Genomic DNA, 23,249 nt, shown 5'->3' on the forward strand with positions numbered 1-23,249 from the left:
CTGTAATTATTATACCCCAATGTGTGTCATTATTTTATCCTTTGGGTAACTTAAATTTTTATTTCATCTGAGATAATGGTGTTCTATAAAATATACTAATTTAAAATATTGTTGGGAGATTTACTTTTAAAATGATAAATGTAATGGTAGAAAGTGGTTTGGGACCACTGAAAACACTAGACACTTTCCTGAATGTTATTAAATTATATCTCTTCAATTCTATTCTGGGCTTATTTTTTTCTCAAAGGTAACCATATAATATGTATATATATGTATACGCATCATATCTATATAACTTTCCTAAATGGAGTTGCACATTGAGCTGTTCAACTAACTATATGTAATAATGTAGGCAATATTAATTCTTAATCCACTTTGTTTTTCCATAATATATGGTTAGGGTGAGTCAAGGTGGTTCTCATTAAAGCATCAGTGGGTTGTTTTTAGTGTTGATGTAATTACCACAGTGTTATCTGGAAATAAGAATATTTTAAGAACCTTTCCTTTGGTAGCAAATTCTTTTATTTGAATTCTTCATAAGACATCCTTTGCAACACCGAACACCTTTGCTTAGCACTTATCTCCCTATCTGATACTTCATTTGGTATACTGTTATTTGGGCATTTGGGAGATGGGATTAGATGGGTTTAACTGAATTACTTTGGGTCAGTATAAAGGTTTCTACACTGTGAGTGAAAGGACCAGGCAGAGTCTGGTCTGGGACCAGTACACATATAAGCAAAGTCACAGTAAATGGGAAGTGTGTTTTATTTCCAAAGGGAGAGGTTAAGAGGGAAAGGGGAAAATCCCTGACACTAATTTTACTAGTTAAATACCCTCATATTTAGGGCCTTCTCATGAAGGATCTTCAGAGAATTGATTTTCTACTCTTATCTCCCTGTCCTAGCTAAGCTATAAAACTGCAGTCCCTTTTCTATAAATCCTGCACTAAAATTCTCTCTTGGTTGTTATTAGAAATACTGGTCAATAACAGATCAGGCAGGGATCCAGGGAAAAGGTCCCAAGTCCAGATGGACTCAGACCTCTGCTTACTGACAGTTTCATGTTGACACAGGATAGTGACAGGCTCTTAAGATGTTCCAGGACATACAGCACAAGGACAGCAACACAGGCAGCAATAAGTATAGGGTCAAACCCTCAGGCCTCGGCATCCCCTCCCTCCAGGTTCAAATCCAGAGAGAGAGAGAGACAGACAGATAGACCCAACAGTCTCTGAATTTTCAGCTTAACCCCTCCCCCCCATAACATTCCAGAATATTTCCCTGTTGGTCTTATGCCTCTCCTCTGAAAACCTTCATTTTCCTACTAAACTTATATGTTTCTTATAACAATACTCAATGCATCACTGAATAAAGTTATCCATATATTCCTATGTGGAATCTTTTGTGATTTCAACTTATATGTGGGAAAGAACTTTTTTGAGGAAAACTTTAATACTACATTTTGGTCTACTGAGTCAAATGCTAATTTGTAAGCAATATGCAATTGATGCAGTGGGCCCATATATTCTCTATACTATTTTGGTCATTTCTATACTAGTGAAATTGTCTGCAATATCAAATCATCTACAAAAGCCAATCTGTTCCTTCTATGCATTGTGTACGTCATGTATCCTCTTGGTGAATGCATAGATAATTTTTATATGCCCATACTTCAAGCATCTGTGATTTCATTAATGTGGTCAAGTATTTCCACTAATACAGATTGTATTTCCACTACAATTTAGTCTATAGTCTTCAAATGTTGCAGTAGTTGAAAAATTCTTTTTTAAAAGAACTATTGCCTTCTTTCTTAGAATTGATACTAAGTTTTGGTTCTAAGGTAGAAGAACAGTAAGAGCTAGGCAATTGGGGATAAGTGACCTACCTAGGATTACATAGCTAGGAAGTGTCTGATGCCAGATTTAAACCCAGGACCTCTTGTGTCTAGACCTGGCTCTCTACCCACTGAGCCACCTAGCTGCCCTAAAACTCTTCCTTCTCATACAGTGTAGTGAGGAACCTCTCTATCAGACAAAAAAACTATCACTGGGCCTCTTCTAGAAGTCCTTCCAGCTTTGTAGGAACTGGAAGGATTTCAATTTCACAAATCCAGTCACTTCTGTATATCAGAGAAGGATCTTCTAAAGATGTGAAAGTAGGCATATGAGTGCCTTCTAATGCTTCCCATCCTCTGACCTGACTTTAAATGTAATAGACAGACATGCTGATTTATTTTCAATCATCTTTTTACGATTAAAGTACTACCCTAAGAAGGGAAAATGATTTTTTCCTTCTTTTGCTATCTTCTTCCTTTTGTGCTAACTTGAAAATCATCCCCTGAGGCTTTTGTTCAACACTCACCCAATACATTCAACTAGCAAATGAACTGTGTGCAAAGATAGGTGCTAAGGCTACAAAGGTAGGAAATGAGAAGGAAGAGATTGCTTTTAGGGATGTGGAACATGGAAGACATCGTAATGCTTATGACATCTAAACTATTCCTTGAAGAAAGGGAGATATTTCAAAAGGTGAAAATGGAGGGTGCCATGGAATCCCATTCTAGGCATGAGAAATAGCATGTGAGCAAAGGCAAGAGATACTCCTTATAATATAACTCTTTGATGTAGGTGTTTTTTTTTTCCTTTTTAAATTGAGGCTCATTCACATTAAATGACTTGTCTAAGGCCATTTTATTTCATTTGTGCTATATTTTTTCTTTATTCAGTTGTTAACAATAGTTTTTTGAGCAGAGGAATGATGTAGTCTTTTGCTTACAGAGTCTATCCCAACCATCACATTGAAACTCTGTCCTCATTATGTACTATATTCCTCTCTTAAGAACTGGTGAAATAATAAATTGCATTTATTTTTGTTTATTGTTTTACTTTTATTTACTTCATGCCTCATTTTGAAATGTCCCATTGGCTTTCTTCTTGGGCATACTGTAATTCATTTTGTTCTATATTTTTCCTAAAGATTGTTGACAATTATGTTCTTATACCTATTCTTCATCCAATTGTGTAAACAGTGGACTTTGGGCTTCATGAAGAAACTATAGTAGGGATAGAATTTGTTTCTTGATTCACTTGGGTTTATCTGAGTAACAAAATGCCAAACCAAGTAAAGAGATTAGGGAGAAATGTACCACATATCATGGATCTTTGTCTTGCAAACACTTCTGAAATGGCTTTAGTGTGACAATTATCATATAATGAACCATATTTTCTCTGAAATATAAACTCAAGTAAGTGGAAGAGTAAAATAGTGGCAGGTGGCAAAATGAGATTTGGTTCCATCATCTTGGCTTTGCTATCAACTTAACTCTTGGCAATATATCTCTAGGCCTCAGTTTTCTCATTTGCAGCATTAAAGATTAGATGAAATTATTTCCTAAGGAGCCTTCCTGCTTTAAAAGTTTTATGCTCTTTTAAAGTAAATCTTTTTTTGTAGATACAAGCTTTAATAATCATTTTCTGACATTTTGCAATCCACATCGTTACCCTGTCCCTTTTCCTCCTCCCTCCCCAAGATGGTAAGTAATGTGATATAGTTTTACTTGTACTATAATGAAATACATACTTCCATGCTTATCATATGAAGGAAGATATATATCACTTATATGAGAAAAAAAAAAACTCATGAAGGAGGTAATTCGAAGAATAGTATGCTTCAACCTGCATTCAGACTCCATTTGTTCCTTCTGTGGAAGTGAATAGCCATTTTTGTCATGAGTTTCTTGGATTTGGCCTGGATCTTTGCATTGATGATAATATTTAAGTCATTCACAGTTGGTCATTGTACATTGTTGCTCTTATTGTTTATAACATTCTCCTGTTTCTGCTCATTTCACTCTGCATCACTTCATATAAGGCTTTCCAGGGTTGTGATTTTTTTTATGATTATCTTGTTTTGCCATTTCTAGTGGCATAATAGTATTTTATTACAATCATATATCATAGTTTGTTCAGCCATTCTCCAGTTGCTAGACATACCTTCAGTAGTTTATGCTCTTTTGAATTCTAGAAATATTGGCTGTCTTACTGAGATGATTATATCAGGAATTGGTCCTCTGTAGCGTGTTGATATTTAAAGCTCTTTAAATTCTAGCTGTTGTTGGAGATGTGCTGATGAAGCCATAGGACTAAACCCTGAATAGATCTTTTATCTTAATTATTACATATACAACAATATATCTGCCCAATGAGAGTCAGATGAAATGACTCAAATGTTTGCTGTTTTGATAAAAAAATGTTTTGGGGAGGATATGTTGCCCCACCACCACCTCCACCCCCCTGCCAAAAAATAGAAGAAAATAAAGAGTGTTATTAAAGTATCTTTAGAAATCGACATAAGTGTACAGAAGGAAGTTCAGAGGGAAATAAAAAAAGCAGAACAACTATGGAAATAAAGTGTGGAATTATATATCTGGAAAAAAGCAAGCTCTATGTAATATAGATTCATAAATAAGTGCAGCTAGATTATACAGTGAACAGAGCACTGGAGCTGAGGTCAGGAATACCAAGTTCAATTTTAACCTTTGTGACTTTGAACAAGTTACTTAACTTCTCTCTCCCTCAGTTTTCTCATTTGTAAAATGGTGATAATAATAGCTCTTACTTCCCAAGTTTCTCATAAGGATCAAATGAGATAAAGTGCTATATAAGTGTTAGTTATTATTATCATAATTATTATTATTATAAACTATCAGTTTTATATGTATTATTTTCTTTTTCTACATTGTATTTGGATATATTCTCTTTTTGGGGGGGGGTATTCATTAAATTCAGAATTTAAAAAATGTCTTTGTCATAGAGTCAAAGAGACCTCCTTGTTGTGCCATTCATTTTTCATTGTTCACTCATACCAGTGAGCTTGCTGGCCAGCAGTGAAACAGGCAATAGGGTCACAAACATTGCTGTTACATTGATGTCCTCCTAACCAATGTCTTCTCAGCTGATTTTCTCACCTTGGATGTGTTGTTGAGGGTAGGACTACTTTTGCCTTTATTAATAATGCAATAAGATCTGTATCAGCAGAGGTGAATGTTAAAACCTTAGATTACAAGGAGCTCTGGGAGCTGGTTTAATAAGGTTTCTTGAGCAAATACACTATTTTATGGGTTAAAGAGGTCAGGGTGCTGATATAGGATTTTAGACTCAGATGTGTCCAATTAAGAAGTAACGGTCTTTCAAGTCATTGTCTGATGGGAAGAGTGGAGAGATAGCTCTTCTCTAGGGTAGTGTAGAAGTAATAACAAACAAGGTCAGAGTTGTTTGTTTTTCTTCTCAAAGTCTGGACTTGGAGGAACCCATTGTAGTCGTCCTTTCAAAAGGAAATTTTTAATATTAATAAGTATACCCTCCCAAACTACCATCTTTGATATCAAGGTGAAATGAGCTCTTCCTTTTGGCCCCCAGTGCTTTTCTGGTCACCCGCTTTTCTTTCCATTCCCTCCATTCTGGAAGCAGTATAGAAACTATTTAGTAGTTTCTTCTGCTTTCTAGAAGTGTTTTTCCCCCCTGCCTTCTAGACATATGAGTTATTTTAGGTCACTACCATTTTTTCCCCTGAGCTTTTTCTTAGGTAAAACAAGACTTTTTCTACTCTAATGAGCCTTATTCTTTTTTTTTCTTTCCTAATTTAATAGTTTTAACCTTTGTGCTGAACTTATAACTGAGAGATGTCAAGGCTAGGGACATACCTTGTAGTCATTAAACTTGTTTTTTTTTTTGTGTGTGTGCAGTAAAGAGATAGTGGCAATGGGTTGTCTTTTTTTCATCTGTGCTTCCTTCCTGAAAAAAGAAAAGACAGTTACTTTGGAGTCCAGATCTGAACTCCATAGCAGCATAGTGTCATTACTTTAGATTATAACCACTCTTCTGTAAATACACTAAGACTATATGTTGATTTAATGTCCTGTGCCAGGTCATACCTTTTAGGGAGCAATAGTGTTCAACTGAAGGCTTAAAGCCAAATATAGTAGGGATGGGGATCTTCAGTGCATATTTTCCAAAACCTGCCTCAGATGACTAAAAGCATGAATATAAAATGAATATAAGTGAATACCTCCTGACCCAATATATATGTGCTTTCTTTCCCAACTTTTGCCCCTCAGCTTGGTTCTCTGTGACATTCCTTTCTACCCTCCCCCCAAAAAACAACCCTCAAACTAAAGAAAAAGGAAATTAAAAGTGGAAAAAAAATGACCTGGCAGCTATTTCCAGGCAGTGTTTTTTTTTTTTAATGATTTGTTCTTTGACATGTCTTTTTATAATTTTATTTTTATTGTCATGCAAAACATACTTTCACATTGGTCATTGTTGTAAGAGCAAACTCACATATAACCCAGACCTCAAAATAAAACCATAAATACACTGATGTGAATGATGACTCCAACAATTCTTTCTCTGGAGGTGGATAGCATTCCCTGTCATAGGTCTTTCAGGATTGTCCCAGGTCATAGACAAGGATGTTTAGTGGTTGATTGCAGATAACTGAAATCACAGATATAAAATGCATGAATAAGGATGCCCTACTAATGTTTTTGATAAGAGATTGAACCAGAAAAAAACCAGACTATTTTGACAGCCATATGACTGTTTTGTTTTTTTTTTACATCCAAATGACTGTTGACACCTTCATTCTAATCACCTTGGATGGCCATACATCTATCTCTATGATGCTGCAATCATGTTCAATGCATCTGAAAGTTTCTTTTTGTGGGAATTGGCTCAAGATACTGAACATCCGGGATATGATTTTTTTTTAGGCCAGCCAGTCATTTGTATGTATGTACTGATGTACATGTTAATGTGTATGGACAGAAATGAGATGGGTCTCAAAAGTAATGAGATGTGTAGTTCACCAGTTGGCTCTGAAAGCAGTTCCAAGGAGGAGTTCTAAAACTATTTTGTAAATGGCAGAATTTATGTGGCCTCCCAAGGCGACACCTCTGAAGGAAGGAATACTAATTTGGTTGTGCAGTTTCTGGTAGCTTAAGAATTCCTGACCTAACTTTCACTTAAAGGGAATTTTGGGAGAACATAACTGCTTTTTGTTCTATATTTGCCATTTTGCTGTATATAACCCCTGCATCAGTTATAGGACCAACTACAATAGTTGGTTTCCTTCAAGTGCCTTTATTTTGCTCTCATAATTGGTACAATAAGATCTAATGGATTTGTTTAAAAGGTGGAAGAAAGGGAGGATTCCTAGAATATACCTCTGCCTTATCTAGGCAGATAATTTCCTTTGATTTAGTGAACTAACAAGGATGCATCCTTTGTCCATCTCCTGTAGCATCTCCTTAACAATCATGCTTGTTATAACAAATTGTACTTCAATGTGCAGCCATCTTTTCCCCCTTTATTTCATGTAATATATAAATATTACTAGCTGAATTGTGAATCATACACATCCCCATCAACTGCTGGTTGCGTATATCGTACTCTGAATGTAATAAAACCTGTCTTTCTGATTTGTGCTGGCTCATTGGCAATAGCTAGTAGAACTGATGCCTAAATTTGTTTAACAATAGTGTAGGTATTACAGCAGCAGCAGCTTCATTATTTTATGGTTCTGCCATGTATTTATGGCCTCATCTGTTCTTTATCCATTGCTGGATAATCACAATGGGGCATTTCATTTTTTTTTTTTTTGGTTAAGTGACCTGCCCACATTGACTCTATTCACTGCACAACCTAGAAGTGGAAGAAATATTTCAATGTGATTCAAAGGCCAAAAAAAAAAACAACAGGTCAATATCAACTAAGTTGCCCAGGGGCTAGAGCACTGGATTTGAGGTCAGGAAGACTAGAGGCCAAATCTAGCCCTAGGCATTTGGTAGCTTCTTGACCTAGGACAAGTAACTTAACTACTCTCTGCCTCAGTTCCTTTAATTGTAAAATTGGAGTAAGGATAGCATCTAAATTAACATATGTAAGGTGCTTACACAACTTAAAGTGCTATATAGTACTAGCAGTTATTATTATAATTATGTGGATTTTTATTATAGGATAGAGTGAATCAAGAGTAAGAAGCCTGCCCTCTAATTCTTTAATCACTTTCCAAAAGTTCTAATGTGAGCTAGGCATTGTGAGTCTTTTCCAATAATCCTAGCTATCAGAGAGACTGTTACATCTATTGGGCTTGGGACTTCTAAGTTCTAATGGGCTATACACTTTCAAAATTGGGCCGGCAGAAGGAGGAGATGGAAAATAGGTCATTAGAGTTCCTGTGCTAAGCAGTAATGGGTTGAGGCCTGAGAGTAGCCCCTGACATTCTAACCTTGCTAAGAGAGGTAAGAGCAGAAAACAAATTAACAACAACACAAATGTCTGATATGTTCTCCCCACACAATGAACATTAAATGAACGTGGCTCCTATTCCCTTCTGACTTCTGTTTATTTACTTATCAGAAAAGGTAATGCATTTCTTTCCTATTTAGTCTATGACCTGGCATCATCCATTTCCTGTGTTATTTTGTGGAGCTTGGTAAAACATTTTTGCTTCTTATTTGTTTAAACAAACTCAAGCCATTCTCTTTGGTTTACAGTTGTTTGGTGACATGAAGGATGGAGAACCCCTCCAGCTATTTGAACATAGTAGCCGCTCCGCCCACAAACAGGAGACCCACACCATGGAGGCTGTAAAGCTGGTGGAATGTGACCTTAAGCAAACACTTACCAAGCTTATTACACATCTTTTTGGAGTTGGTAAGTGTTCAGATACTTTCATCTAGGATTATATGATTCCCCAGTTATCAGGTTTATAGAAACATCATGGTTAGTCCTAGGTCACCTGGATTAAGACACAGAAATAGTATGCAGGTTTTGTGAAATAAAGAAATTTATGGGTCTTTTTTTTGGTTCAAAAAAGAGTGAGACTTGAAGAGGAAGTCCCTAGAGGCATGGGTTGAGCCATTATCTGTGGCAGTGGAAGGTGAGATAAGATGAGAGTCAGAAAAAGAATCAGAATCTTTATTTAAGAAGAAATTTAGTAAATATTGCATACAAGGAAAAATTATTAGTGGTAGGTGGCAGGAATGTTGTTAGATCAGATTTTGCAGATTGGGAAAGATTCTTATTCAGGTGGGTGCCCAGGGAAAATTGGACCATAGGACAAGTTGATTGGGAATTTGAATGGTAATTATAATATTATTTTAGGATTTTTGAGTGATTGCATTGGAACAGGGGAATGGGTTTTGGTTTTTGAGTTGTAGGACCTGGGCTCAAATCTCAGTCCTGCTCTTTTTGGCCTGTGTCACAATGAATTAATTATCTTTTAACCTCTTAGTACTTTAGAATCCTTATCTTTAAAATATGGTATTTGTATTAACTGACTTGTATGGGCTTTTCTAGCTCTCAGTGGATGATCCTATAATTCAGATCCCATACATTGGTCAGTATATTCTGAAATATTTCAAACTTGTCCCCAATACCCTATTATTTATTTTTTTTTTCTTTTTTAAATCCTTAATTTCTGTCTTAGAATTAATACTGTGTATTGGTTCCAAGTCAGAAGAGTAGTAAGGCCTAGGCAACAATAGTTAGTTGACTTGCCTAGGGTTACACAGCTAGGAAGTATCTGAGGCCAGATTTGAATCCAGGACTTCCCAATTCCAAGCCTGATTCTCAATTCACTGAGCTACCTTTAGGCCTAGCTCTCAATCTACTGAGAAACCTAGGCTGATCCCTTCTCCCCCTTTATTTATTCTTAATGAACTTTGAAAATGAGTTCTGGAGGTATTCCCTCACCTTGTTCCTGGCCCTAAAGAAGCTCCTTCCCAGGAGTTTAGAGCCTCCATTGGTTATTAGGTTCCAAGCTCCTATCCGATGCAGGAATCCCCTCTGTAAAATATTTTACAGGTAATTCTCCAACTTGTATTTGGACAATTTTTTAAATAATGGAAGACTCACTATTTCACAAGACAAACCATTCTATTTTTGAACAGCTTAATGACTCAGAATATTCTTTATTGAGGTGAAAACTGTCTACCTGAAACACCTGCCTATTGGTTTTAAATTTGCCTTCCTGAGTCACACAAAACAAATCAAATTTCTTTTCCATTGGCTAGCCCTTAGATTTTAAGAGAGTGCTGTGTTTCCCATAAATCTTTTTTTTTTCCAAGCTAAACATCTTTAGTTCTTTCAACTATTTTTCAGAAGGATGTGGTTTTCAGACCCTTCACCATTCTTCAGGAAAGCTCAAATTTGTCAGTGTCCTTAAATTGAAGTGCCCATAATTAAATGCATCAGATGACAGAAGACACAAAGGGTAGTGTTTTTAAGGATTGTTTATACCATTCTGTTGGAACATCACCTAGTTGGTTTGTGGGCTTAGCAAACTAGGCAGAGTCCAGTGAGCAGAGAGACCTTAGGCTTTGCCAGAGGCATGATCCTTTTGGCAGAAACCACTACAATGAGCAGGGAAAGGAGATGTAGTAGAATTTTGCTAAAATCCAGATTCTGTTTGCTTTATCTCAGATGACAAAGAACAGACAACCATCTTTCCCTTTTCCCTGCTAAAATTCACTTTCCTATGATTTCTTAAGAAATTCTTTGGAAACAGGATTGGATGTGGGATTTAATATAAAATGTCTCCTAGCACTTTTACTGAATTATCCAGTTTGTGGAAGGATTCAGCTTTCTGTGGCATCTAGTTAGTGCATTTAGAATTTTAGTGCCAAAATGAATCCAAGGGTGGTTGTTCCATCCCCAAAGCATATACGTTTTGCTTCATTCCATGGTAGTATATATACCACTAACTCTGTCCAGCTGTTATAAGACTATATGTCACTGGTCACAATGGGATTATTGGAGAAAGTATGGATGAGTCAGAACAAATATCTTCACTACAGGAGAACAATTCAAGGTGCATGCCCTTCGGAATGGGGTGGGAGGTTTTGTTGATGAGGTCAATTTTTAAGGAAGACTTCAAGTGAAAAGCTGGCATTTATGTTGTTATCTACGTCTTGCAAAACACTACACATACATCATCTCATTTTTATTTTACTGAGGAGTAGAAAGAGGCTTAGAAAAGCTAAGTGACTTACCCATGGATATACAATGGATAAATGTTGGATGTGGGAATTGAATCCAGGTCTCTCCTCATACCACAGCTTATGTTTCCTCCATTAAAATAGTCAACCCTGTAGTGTGAAGGAAATAAAAACAACATAAAGCAATGGAAAGTAGGGTGAGGCTTTGAGAGGGGAAAAAGATCACTAAAGAAGTTAAATAAGCAGGGAATGTGCTAATGAAAAAAAAATTGAGAGGCAAATACAAGAAAACCCTCAATGGTATGAGAGGAAAGGGAGGACAACAGGGAAAACATTAAAACATGAAGGGAATTTTAAAAAGTTGAGGAGTTAAAATAATCAAAAGTGAGGAAAAGGGAGCCATTCACAAATATCAAAAAGAATGACTTTGGAAAAAAGGAAGCGTAGTAATAACTTGCATATAATTAGAAGCCCAGTAAATGCTTGAGAAGTGACTAAATGAAATAAAAATTATAAGTGGAGTGAAAAATAAGAGAGTGGTTTTAGGAAGAGTTAGCAAAGTACCGACAATAGAACAGTTGTATTTTTTCTGAGAAATTGAATGACTTAGACTATGCTATAACACTCTTTAGTGTTGTCCTAAACAGATTAACATGTAATTGGGAAATACTTAACAAAACAATTAAAACTAGAATAGAACATAGACAATGTTAATATGTGATTTTCTAAGTTAATATGGGCTCACAGAATCTGCCCATAGAAATCTGTATGTATGGTTCAGCAGCCCTGCTTTCTATTTGAGTTTAATTTCACGGGTGATAAGGCTAGATCTCTGATCCAAGATTCAGGAGGGCCATCAACAAATATTTTTCAAGGACCAAGAATGTGGTTGGCACTCTATAGACAAAGAAATGTTCTCAAATAGAACCTTGAAGACATAAATTCAATCATATATAATTTGTTTCATGGTTTTTATTTTGACTATTTGTGCAATTTCTGAACTTGCAAGATCAAGTGAAATTTTCCAGTTTCCTGAACAACCTCCAGGAATTGATGCAGAGCGAAAGGAGCAGAACCTGGAGAACATTGTACACAGAGACTGACACACTGTGGTACAATCGATTGTAATGGACTTCTCCATCTGTGTCAGTGCAATGTCCCTGAACAACCTGGAGGGATCTAGGAGAAAAAAAACACTATCCACAAGCAGAGGACAAACTGTGGGAGTAACTTGGAAATGGGTTCAGATCAAGGACACATGTGATACCCAGTGGAATCACGTGTCAGCTGTGGGAGGGGTGGCAGGAGGGTGGGGGAGGAAAAGAAAATGATTTTTTCCCCAATGAATAATGTTTGAAAATGACCAAATAAAATAATGTTTAAAAGGTAAAAAAAAAAAGAGATTTTCCAGTTTCCTTAAGAAAAATGACCATCTGCATTATATGTAGTTGTGACTGTGATGGCTCCTTGATCCAGCTACCTTGCTCATATCAGAAGTTCTTAAATAACAAATAAATGATAACATTTGTTGCTTCCTTATTTCATTGGAGGGGGAATATATATTATATATATATACACATATATTTCTCAAATATCATATAAGCATATGTATTATATTTGTACATGTGTTGTTTAGTTGTCTTAGTCATGTCTTGACTCTGTGATCTATTTTGGAGTTTTCTTGGCAAGGATACTGGAGTTATTTGCAAAACCCTTCTCAGTCTCATTTTACAGATGAGGAAAGTGAGGCATTAAATGACTTGCCCAGGGTCACCCAGCTATGTGTCTGAGACAAAACTTGAAATCAGGAAGAGGAGTCTTCCTGACTTCAGGCCCAATGTTCTATCTGTGGCATGTATACATGATACATGAATATAGATACAGTATGTCTTTTTTTTAAATTCAGAATTAAACTCTAAGATTTCAAGAAATGTAGAATTTAGGTAGCAAGCCCTTAGTTTCTCTAGCCCCTCACTTTAAGAGAAGACTAAGGCCCCAAAATTGACTTGCCCAAAACTACAAGGCTAATTTTTTTGAGATTTGAACTTTCTTAGATTCCACTGTGCTTTACTGCTAGTCCCAAGTTCTTTTCACTCCACCTTATTACTTTTCAAATTTCATTTTAAGAAATCTTGCTCTGGTGATGGTAGATGTCTGTTACCATTTCAGAAATCTTCAAGACTATCTTCTTTCTGGTGGCAGAGTCAGCAGAACTTTTATTATCCCTTTAACTTGTCCTGCTGGGGTGCTTTCTTGAGTTATAAAGCATATTCCATTCACATAATCCTGTGAGGTAAATAATACACATATCATTATTCTTATTTCACAGGTGAGGAACCCAAACCTTAGAAAGGTTTAAGCTTGCCCAGGATCACACTGATATTAACTTTCAGAGCCAGGGCTCAAAGCCAGATCTCTTGTATCTAAGACCAGTGCTCTTTCTTCTCTCCCCACTGTAATTTGTATTACACATTCCATCTCCTTAGAGAAAGTCAATAGTTGATATGCACTAAATTTATTACAATTGTATTTTCAAAAATAACACATCTTTCTTCTCTAGCCATTCTCTGAACACAATAGAACTTGTGCAAAATCCTAAATATAAATACACATTAGCTCTTGATTTTTACCCAACTTCCAAAAGCAGTCCTCTGTGTGTGTGTGTGTGTGTGTGTGTGTGTGTTACAGAGGCCCTCATGAGCAAAAGTGTGTAAAAGTGTGAGTTACGATGCTTGCTGTGTTTTTCACAACTGCTGAGATGTGTGCTAGGTTTTATATTAAACAAGATGGGAAATGTTGGTCCAATCTATGACCATTTAGCAGCTGTTATAGAAAACTGACACGTGCAGACACAGCCTTTTCATAGCATGCGCACTGCATATTAACAACCCCCCAAAGAGCCTATGCTGTTCTGGAGATTGAGTATTGTTTCTTTTGGACTGTAAGATTCTTTCTTCTTTCTCTCCTGGGCATTGCAGAACTATGAACTCTATTTTAAAAATATTTTATTTTATTTTATTTTTTGCCCTTCTTGATGGTCTTGTAGGAAAATGACCTTCCTCTGTACCTCAGCCTCAATTAGATCTGGAGTTACTGGCTACATTTGAAAACAGAGGGCTGATGTAGGTAAAATAATATAAAAACTTTGTTTTAATTAAATAGGAACTCACAGATTATGCACTGTATGTGCACACATTCAATAAGTCCTCAGTAAACCAAGCCATTTCTAGGTACTTGAGATTATGGTAAGGCTGTGGTCCTTAGGCAGTCCTCCCTACTCCCAAGAGACAGGAATGACTTAGTTACTATTCAAGGAAGCTATGAACATCCTGTCTTTCATTAACTCCTACCCCAGCTCTCCACCTTCCACCCCCAGGTTCATCATGAGATACTGAATCCTGAGAACCGTAATACAAATCTCAGAGCAATAATTCTATTTTTCTTCTTGTTATGAATGGTGATATCCTCTGCAGAGTTTTTGAAATGTGCAATAAACTCTTTTATGTTCTATTCCTTTGTTTCTTTGTCTTATCTTTTCACCTTGGTCTTTTTATGACATATTCCTTTGCACCTGAAAATCAAAATTAAAATTTCACCATGCTGTTTCCTTGTGGCAGTTTGTGTCCTGTTATTAAAGCTTCTGTTTTTTAGAGTGTAGTTTATTGTTTCTGTTAATGATTTGGTTGTACCCCTTTCCTGAGGCTGTTTTAACAGAGAATGCAGTTTTAGAAGGAAAAATAAATGAAACACCCTCCAACACTACTTTTATTCTATTTGAATTTTCTTAGTTATGCTTCAAAATTTTTTTCTTTTACAATTTTTCAAAATACTTTGTTTGCAAATCTATTGCAGATAAACTAGGAGGAGGGGTTCAGGATTAATCAGTTTATATTCCTCTTCCCTTCACCTACAATGTCAACCCCTCTCTCTATTTCCTGTTGACCATGATAATTCCAACTATGAAGGCCCTTTAGAAATCACACTTCAAGTTAGGAATTCCCACAACCTGGAAGTGACCCATCCCTCAGCCAACTTCTTGGTACTTTATATTCTTTACATGCATTTGTCCTAATCTAATTTAAATTTATGAGTCTATTACTAGATAGATGGCAAGTTCTTTGAGGTCAGGCTATCTCACCTTTTATTTACTTCTTTTTCTCCCTAACATTTTGCACCATCCATTGTATTAGCAAGCATTTATACAAGTCTTTTTTGGAAAAAATAAATGGTCTTTTTGTGACTGTGGAACCATTTTAACATACATTAGAAGGTCTTGGAAAAATGGGGAACTTTGAGGTGAGAGAGAATGAGAATAAAATAATAGTTATTTCCTCAAGTCAAAGGAAGCTAATTATCTGATTAAAGAAAAATATCTTGAAATCTTATTGAATATATGAAATTCTATTGAAATTATAAAACTCAAAAAATGAGTAAGAAATGTTAATTTTTTTCAGAGAGAGGGATTGTAGCATAGATATTTAGATAGAGGCTTAACCCTAGAGTAAGGAAGACTCCAGTTTGAGTTCTAATTCTATGTCCAGAGATAAATTAATTGATCTCACATTATCCCAGGAAGCTAGGTGGAACCATGGATAGAACTCTGGGCCTGGAGTCAAGAAGACATATCTTCCTGAGTTCTAATTGTGACCCTGGACAAGTCACTTGACCCTGTTTGCTGCAGTTTCTTCATCTATAAAATGAGCTGAAGAAGGAAAAGGCAAACCACTCCAGTATCCTTGCCAAAAAACTCTATTTACAGCATCAGCATGCCGTGGTCCACAGGGTTATGAAGAATTGGATCTGACTGAACAACAATAGTAATAAATCCCAGGCCGCTTTTTAAGATGATACTGGTCAAGCTGCATAGGTAGAGGTTTTTTCACAACATGAGTTCCCTACACTTATGAAATCACAAGTCAAGACTCCTTCCTTTGAGGCTCACTCAATCCACATCTTCTACTCAATCATTCCCAGTAGCTGTGTTGCCTACTTATTTCCAGGATATCCCTGTAGTTGCGTGCTCTAGCACACCCCTAGATGAAGGAATAGATTTTTCTTTTGTTTTCTAGGGAATATGGAATAATTGGAAGTTGCCTGCAGTGAAATAGGTAAGCTTAACTTACAGGCCTGTTCTCAGAAGAGTTAGTTGTCTCCTCCTTGCAGAGTTTGGTGTGGTTTCAGATGGAAAGACAGGCAGGGGCAGTGATTTAGGGGAAGTTTTGTTGTCGGGTGTTTTGTGTTCAGAGCTTGCAGACAGCCCTGAACTTGGCTGCTCAGCCCTAGTTTTAAATGTAGTCTGTGGAGAGGGTGTTTTGGATGGGATATTGGAGCTAATGGTGTCATCATTTGCCTTATGCATATTGCAACTGTCAGGATTTATGTACATAGCAATGGACTTCCGTGAATTCAGTAGATCATAATTCATGGGTTAGAGCTGTAAGGGACCTTAGAGGCCACTGAATCCATCCCTCTCACTTTGTAAATGAGAAAGTTGAGGTAATCCAAGGAAGTTAATCTTCTTCCTTTGGGTCTCACAGATAGATATTGCCTGAGGTACAATTTGGATCTACCTCTCCTTGATTCCAAGTCTCGTGCCTTGTCCACATACTGCCCTGGGATTTGTCATTTTCAGAGCTTGTTCTCAGGACCAGAGATGTCTCCAGTAGAATCCCTGAATGCAGCCAAAACACCTTTAGTTTTGGTGGAATTTATCACTTCTGGGAAAAGATGTGAAACATTAATAGACTATCAATAATTGATGTAGCTGAGTGAAATGGGTTTTAAAATGTCCTTATTTCATTTGAGGGCACTTCCATCCTCCCATTCCCCTAGGCTTATAGCTGAGGAGACATCCTTGCCTTTCCCTAATTCTTTACTTCGTATATAATCAATTGCTAGGTCTTAGAAAATTCTATCTCCTTAGTGTTTCATGAATTGATCATCTTTCTCTTTGTGTACCCATCATCCTGGCTCATTTCTTCCTCACTTTCCCTCTACTTCTGTGATAGACTCTTATTCTCTTCCTTGATTCCAGCTTCTCCTCTCTTTAATCCTCCCCACCGCCACAATTCTCAACCTAAGGTATAAGTATGACCATGTCATTTGCTTGTTTAAAAAAAAAAAAGAAATGGGGGTCGGCTGGTGGCTCAGTGAATTGAGAGCCAGGCCTAGAGATGGGAGGTCCTGGATTCAAATCTGGCCTCAAACACTTCCTAGCTGTGTGACCCTGGGCAAGTCCCTTAACTCCCATTGCCTGGCTTTTACCACTCCTCTGTCTTGGAACCAATGCCTAGCATTGATTCTAAGATGGAAGGTAAGGATTAAAAAAAAAAAAGTACAGTGCCTTTCCATTGCCTCTAGGGTAAAAGCTATGGGGTCCCTCCACCCAGAGGAAGTGGGACAAAGCTCTTTTCCTACTTTTCAGTAAAGTCACCTTTTCTAAGCAGCCCGCTTTATTATTTGCATAGAATAGAGGAGCATGAATGGAAAAATAAAAAAAAGTATTTTCATTACCCCAGGTTCAGCTCCCCTTTTTTTTTGAAGGAAAGACATATATCCTGGGAATATGTGTCTCAAGTCTCAATTGTTAGGTTGTGATAAGGCCTAAGAGTTAAATTGGGTTTCTGACCATAACTCAGATGGGAGTGTAACAGTGGTGGTTGGTCAGCACAGCAGGAGACTCCAAAGATAGAACCTCAGCTAAAGACTATAGCTGAGGCACAGTTGGAAGGTAAAAGAGTTGTACCCCCTCTCTGCAGGGAAGAGGCTTCTGAACCACATCACACTACCCCTGGCCCCCCTCTCCCAGTAGATTGTGAAAGTTACTGAAAGAACTGAATTAAAAGAGCTATTACTCTCCCTTGCAGGGGAGACACTTTCTGAAAACAGCTGGATACCTAAAGACCAGCTGGAAGAGCAGATGTGATGCCCAGCAAGAAGCATCAGTCATAGTGCCCAGCAGGAGGGCAGGGTAGGCACAATACTCATGGGGAGCAGCAGAGATAGAATACCTGTTGGGGAGAGACCTAGGAGACAAGCAATAGGATGATGTCACCAGAATTGGCAGCTTTTCAGCATTGAAGGCATGATTTGTCCTTCCACACATGTACCTGGGATGCATATTCCCTGTGGTGTTTGAATGACCCATTCATAATTTCTTTGAATGTCTACTCTTCCTATTAAGGATGAGTATAGTTGCAGGAGAGAGAGATAAAATTTTATGAAGAGGAATGTTCTGTTGTTATTTTTATTACTATGATATTTCATTAAATGCCTTTGTTGGAACTAAATGTTAACCCTGACTAGTAAAGCAAAATGCATCTTTGGAGATTCATGATCTGTGGTTCAGAGAGGATTGTGATTCACAAAGTACCTGGAGCCTGGAATAGTTTTCTAGGGGACCTATGATTGAAGAGGTCTTAGGAGCTATACTACAAATTACTCAGTCTTACAAATAAGATCTTTCATAGTCTGGCTTCTATATCCCTTTCCTGTACAATCTAGCAACTATTCATCTACTTTGCTTTTATTCTCCTCTCTTCCCCAGGCTCTAAGCATAACCAGACTTTTGGCTTTCCCCAAACTTGACCCTCCATCTCTTGTCTCAGTGCATTTACACCATCTGTTTTCTCATGCTTCAAATGTCCTCCTTCCTCACCTCTGCCTCTCAGAGTCTTTTTATACCTTCAAGCCTCATCTCTAATGTCAGCTCCTCTGTCACACTTTCCTTATACCTCCCGTTTTGAGTGATCTCTGCCAACTTAAATTTACCTTGTAATGCACTTATTTATATACATGTTCTATCTCCCCAGTAGGAGGTAAGCAACTTCAGGACAGGGATTCTCATGTTTCAATTTTTGTAATCCTATCGACTTAGCAGAGGATCTCGAATATGGTGGGCACTTATTAAATGTTTGCTGCATTAACTCATTAAAATAATAGTAGGTAGCTGACAAGCTTCTCTATATAAAGTAAATGGAGACCTCTCTCCTGGCTGGAATCATGGTAGATGTGAAAGAACAGAAGCAGCAGCTGCCATCTTTAACAGAATCCCTTCTGAAAAAGCTAAAGGCCTTTGTATACCTGAAGATGAAATGCCAGCTGTAGAAGGTGGTCACAAACAAGCTTTAGAAGAAATAAGGAAGGTTGTCTATGAAAGACCTAATGCCTTCTTAAAATCATACAGACAGATATATAGTTGGCTACTTTGGGAAGAAAAACTAGCAATCACAATGCACCAATTAGCTTTTGTGATCAAATTTAGAGTTTCAGTGGTATCAATTTAAGGGTCTATAACAAGTTACAACTTTTCTGTCTTCATTGAATCTTCAGTGCTACATTTATTAAATATAACAACAAGACCTCAATGAACATATTGATGATTTACAAGCATGATTGTGGCAAGATCAAGAGTGAAATGCCCTGACTTATCTCTATTGAAAAAACAAACAAACTTCTGGGTAACTATAACAACAAGAGTAGCAGCTATCATTTATTTAGTGCTTTAAAATTTCTAAAGTAATTTACAAACATTATCTTATTTGATCCTCATAATATCCCTGCTTGGGAGAATACTATTATTATCCCATTTTACAGATGAGAAAACTCAAGCAGATAGCAATTAATTATTTTTTCCAGTCACACAGCCATTAAGTGTCTGAATATTGATCTGAACTCATGTCTTCCTAACCCTGGGTCCAATACTATATTCTCTGTGCTACCAAGCTGTAATTCTCTGAATGAAGGACTTGATTCATGAGATCTGTAGTATTAGCAAGAGCTTCAAAACTGTCAGCAATTTTCTCTGGCCCTTCAATTTACTTTCCCCAAGGGATGTATTATGATTAAAATAATTCAGAGACTGGTTTTGGTAAGAATATCAATTTGCTGATTAGGCTAGCTATGACCAATAAATTGATAGATCAGTGGCCGTCTTGACAACCAAAGATCTGAAAGGTCCCTTAGGATGACCCTTAGGATGATACAGTTTTGAGAGCTCATTATTCACCTTCTCCTTTGAACATTTTAAGACATTTCTAATTGGTAAATAGCTAATTAGGAGATGGTTCACCAAACTCTCCACCCCTCCCCACCCCACAGTTGATGAGAGTCACCCATGCAATCAAGAAGAGCATCATTGTCTTCTTTACCAGTTAACCAGGTTTTAACAGTATAGTGGTCCATAGAATTCCTAAGACAAAAAAAAATGTAAAAGTCCACAGATTAGTTGGAGCCCATGATTCAAGCCCTTGACAGATGAATTCTCTCTAATATTTAGGAATTAAAACAGTATATAAAAAATAAATTCTCACAGATGGAAGGAAGGAAATGATCACATATATTATTTGGTGGAGATATTCGAGGAATGAACTAAAAGTATCTACCATGATTGCTTTTCCTAACAGTCTATTAATAAAAATGCTTCTGATAAAATTGGAAAAAATAAAGTAGATGGTGGAAGATCTAGTGAGTTTACCCAGGTGATGGGTATTTTGAGGTTAGGTCCAGTAAAAGAGATTGTCAAAAACCTTAGGGACAGTGAAGTCAATGACAGATAATAGGAAGTAGGAAGAAACCTGGAGTGATCCTATTTGGCCTGTGATAAAATATTGCTCTCTTCTTGACAAAAAGTAGTTGTGACACTTTTATTATGTGTATTTGAAATAATTTTTACAACTGTACAGATAGACTTCTATAGTACTGGTGCCCTGAGGCCAGTTGAGTAATGAATGATCAAAGGAAACCTGGAAAAAAAAAATCTGTCCAGCAGATAGCCTATTTATTTGGTGTAGGATATTTCAGTCATCTTTGTATCACAAACTGGCTGAGAAGTGGAGCTGTTCCTCTTTAGGAAATAGGAAATTTGTCATTCACTTCAGAAGGAACCCTGTTAAGTAGGAGCGCTATCCTACCTATTGTTTAACTTTTCCCTCTAACCTGTGGAAGAGACTCATATGGCTGGGAATACTTGCTGAGCTTGGGAATGGCTGCCCACACCCCACATCCCCAGCATTGTGACAAGGGAGCTACAATTCCCTCCAGTCAAGAAGTAGTTGTTGTATGGCTTTGATACTTGGCTATAACAAACCACCAAAAACTCCTTTTCATGCTGATTCAGCCCTGTTGGAAGTAGGAAGCACAAATCTGGATAAATTCTGCCAAGGAATCACTGCTGTAGCATCTAGTGCTTTGTAATGAATCTTGAGTGTTTTCTTTCAGGCTAGTCTGAAACTAGTAAGAGAAAACAGATCTGAGCCTTTCAGTTTTGCATTCTTGGGAGATTAATATTTCCATGCAGTTTTCTACTATTCTGGGTCTTTATATATTAGTTGAGAGAAATTTGGAAACAGGCCACAAGGGCTGACATATCTAGCTTGTATAACTATACCTAAGTATATAGAGAGCTTCATAATATAGCTGATAGTTAATTGGACATAGAATCAGGAAGACCTGTATTCACATTCTATTTATGACTCTAACTGTGTGATTATGGGCAACTTTTAACAATTTTCTGTATCTTTTTCTTCAACTATAAAATGAGGTAAATAACTTGTGTAATCCCAAACTCAGAAGGTTATTGTGAGGATCAAAGGAGATAATTTATGTAGAACATTTTGCAAATATGAAAAACAATTTTTGAATGCCTATTATTATTATTTTTCTAAGTACGTGCCTTTGTCTAGCAATTGAAAGGAGAACAATTAAGGAAAAATGTGTCATTCTCACTCAGGGAGTTAATGTGATACACAAGGGTAAAGATGGTATAAAGGGCACATGGATACTAGGAACACTCAACCACATAATGGTGAAATGTTGTCACCAAAGCATAGAACTGGCCATTCTTTTAATTATGTATGTGTATATATATAGTGTATGTGTGTGGAGTAGTGTTTGGGGAGGACTAGCTCCTCTTGTGTGAGGTTTTGCTGAGCTCTTTCCAGGGCTGCTCATCTACCTTTTGAGTGCACCTATTTATCCAACTCTTACCCCAGTAAAACTGTCTTGGCAGATGTTCTAAACCAGATTAAGAATTACTGATAGGCTTTAAACCCAACTTAGGGGAAAGCATGTGAAGACTTCCCCTGGAAGAATGTTCTAATGGCCATGAGGAGGGCTGAAGCAGGTAGTATGGAACTGGATCAGATGTTGAAGGTGGCAAAGTAAAAATCCACTGCATCCTAGGCCATTGCCAGTTGTCTTGACTTTTGTCTTGCTACTAGACTTCAATAATTGTGGAAGAGAGAGTGAGTCTGATGATTTTGGGCAATTCTCTCTCATTTAAATTCAATTCATTCTCATCAAGACATCACCCCGTGACATTATTGGCCCTCTTTGAAAATAAAGAATGAACAACAGCAATACACGCATATGTGTGTGCATATATATCCATATCCATATATATATATAATATATATATCCATATATATATATATATATAATATATATATATATATATCTGTTTGAGTTTTCTATTGCCTATATTTCCCAATGTATTTTATTTCACTTCTGCTCCCTTCCTCCCTCTCCCCGGAAGAATAAATATGAGGAAAAACAAGACAGCAAAACTAACCAACACATTTAAAATGTATGACATATGCAGTGTTCCACATCCATAATCCTCTTTGTCTACAAATAAGTGAGGCAATATGTGTTATAATCTTTGGAGCCAAGCTTAATCATTATAAATTATTTTGTTGTCCTTTTTTATTTAATTTTTTTAGTTATCCATTTTTCTTATATTCTTATTAGTTTCATTTTTCATATCTTAATTTTTTCATTTCTTTCTCTCCCATACTTTTACATTCCTATATTCATTGCATATATAGTTTTCCTGCTTACTCTATTTTGTGTCAGTTCATATAAATTTTTTCATGATTCTTTATATTCTTCATCATTTTGGTTTCTTAGCTCACTGGAATATTCCATTACATTGATGGATTTTAATAGTCCCCCAGTTGATGGGCAGTTACTGTTTCTAGTTCTTTGCTGCTACAAAAAATGAGGCTGTAAATCTTTTAGCATATGTGAGACCTTTTTTCTTGTCATTGACTGCCTTGATGTATATACTTAGCAGTGGAATTTCTAATTTCAAGCACATGGATATTTTAGTCACTTCATATAATTCCAGATTCCTTTCTAGGATGGTTGGGCTAATTCACAGCTCCACCAACATTTTCTTTCTAACATTAACTATAGCTAGGTTGCATTTAACTAGAGTTTGAATAAAGCAAAATTCAATTCAGTATAAA

The 23,249-nt window shown here is 36.8% G+C and overlaps 1 protein-coding gene across 2 annotated transcripts in view; it reads left to right on the forward strand.

The window, feature by feature from the left end:
- The window catches only part of FARS2 (phenylalanyl-tRNA synthetase 2, mitochondrial), a 736,489-nt gene that overhangs the window by 205,700 nt on the left and 507,540 nt on the right, over positions 1-23,249 (forward strand). For both annotated transcript variants that reach the window (XM_001378268.4, XM_007488013.3), the window contains one exon: positions 8,557-8,716. In XM_001378268.4, the coding sequence (XP_001378305.1) occupies positions 8,557-8,716 (160 nt within the window). The remainder of the gene's footprint in view (positions 1-8,556; positions 8,717-23,249) is intronic.

Source organism: Monodelphis domestica, chromosome 3 (assembly GCF_027887165.1).
Source record: "Monodelphis domestica isolate mMonDom1 chromosome 3, mMonDom1.pri, whole genome shotgun sequence".
In the NCBI taxonomy this organism is placed as follows: domain Eukaryota; kingdom Metazoa; phylum Chordata; class Mammalia; order Didelphimorphia; family Didelphidae; genus Monodelphis; species Monodelphis domestica.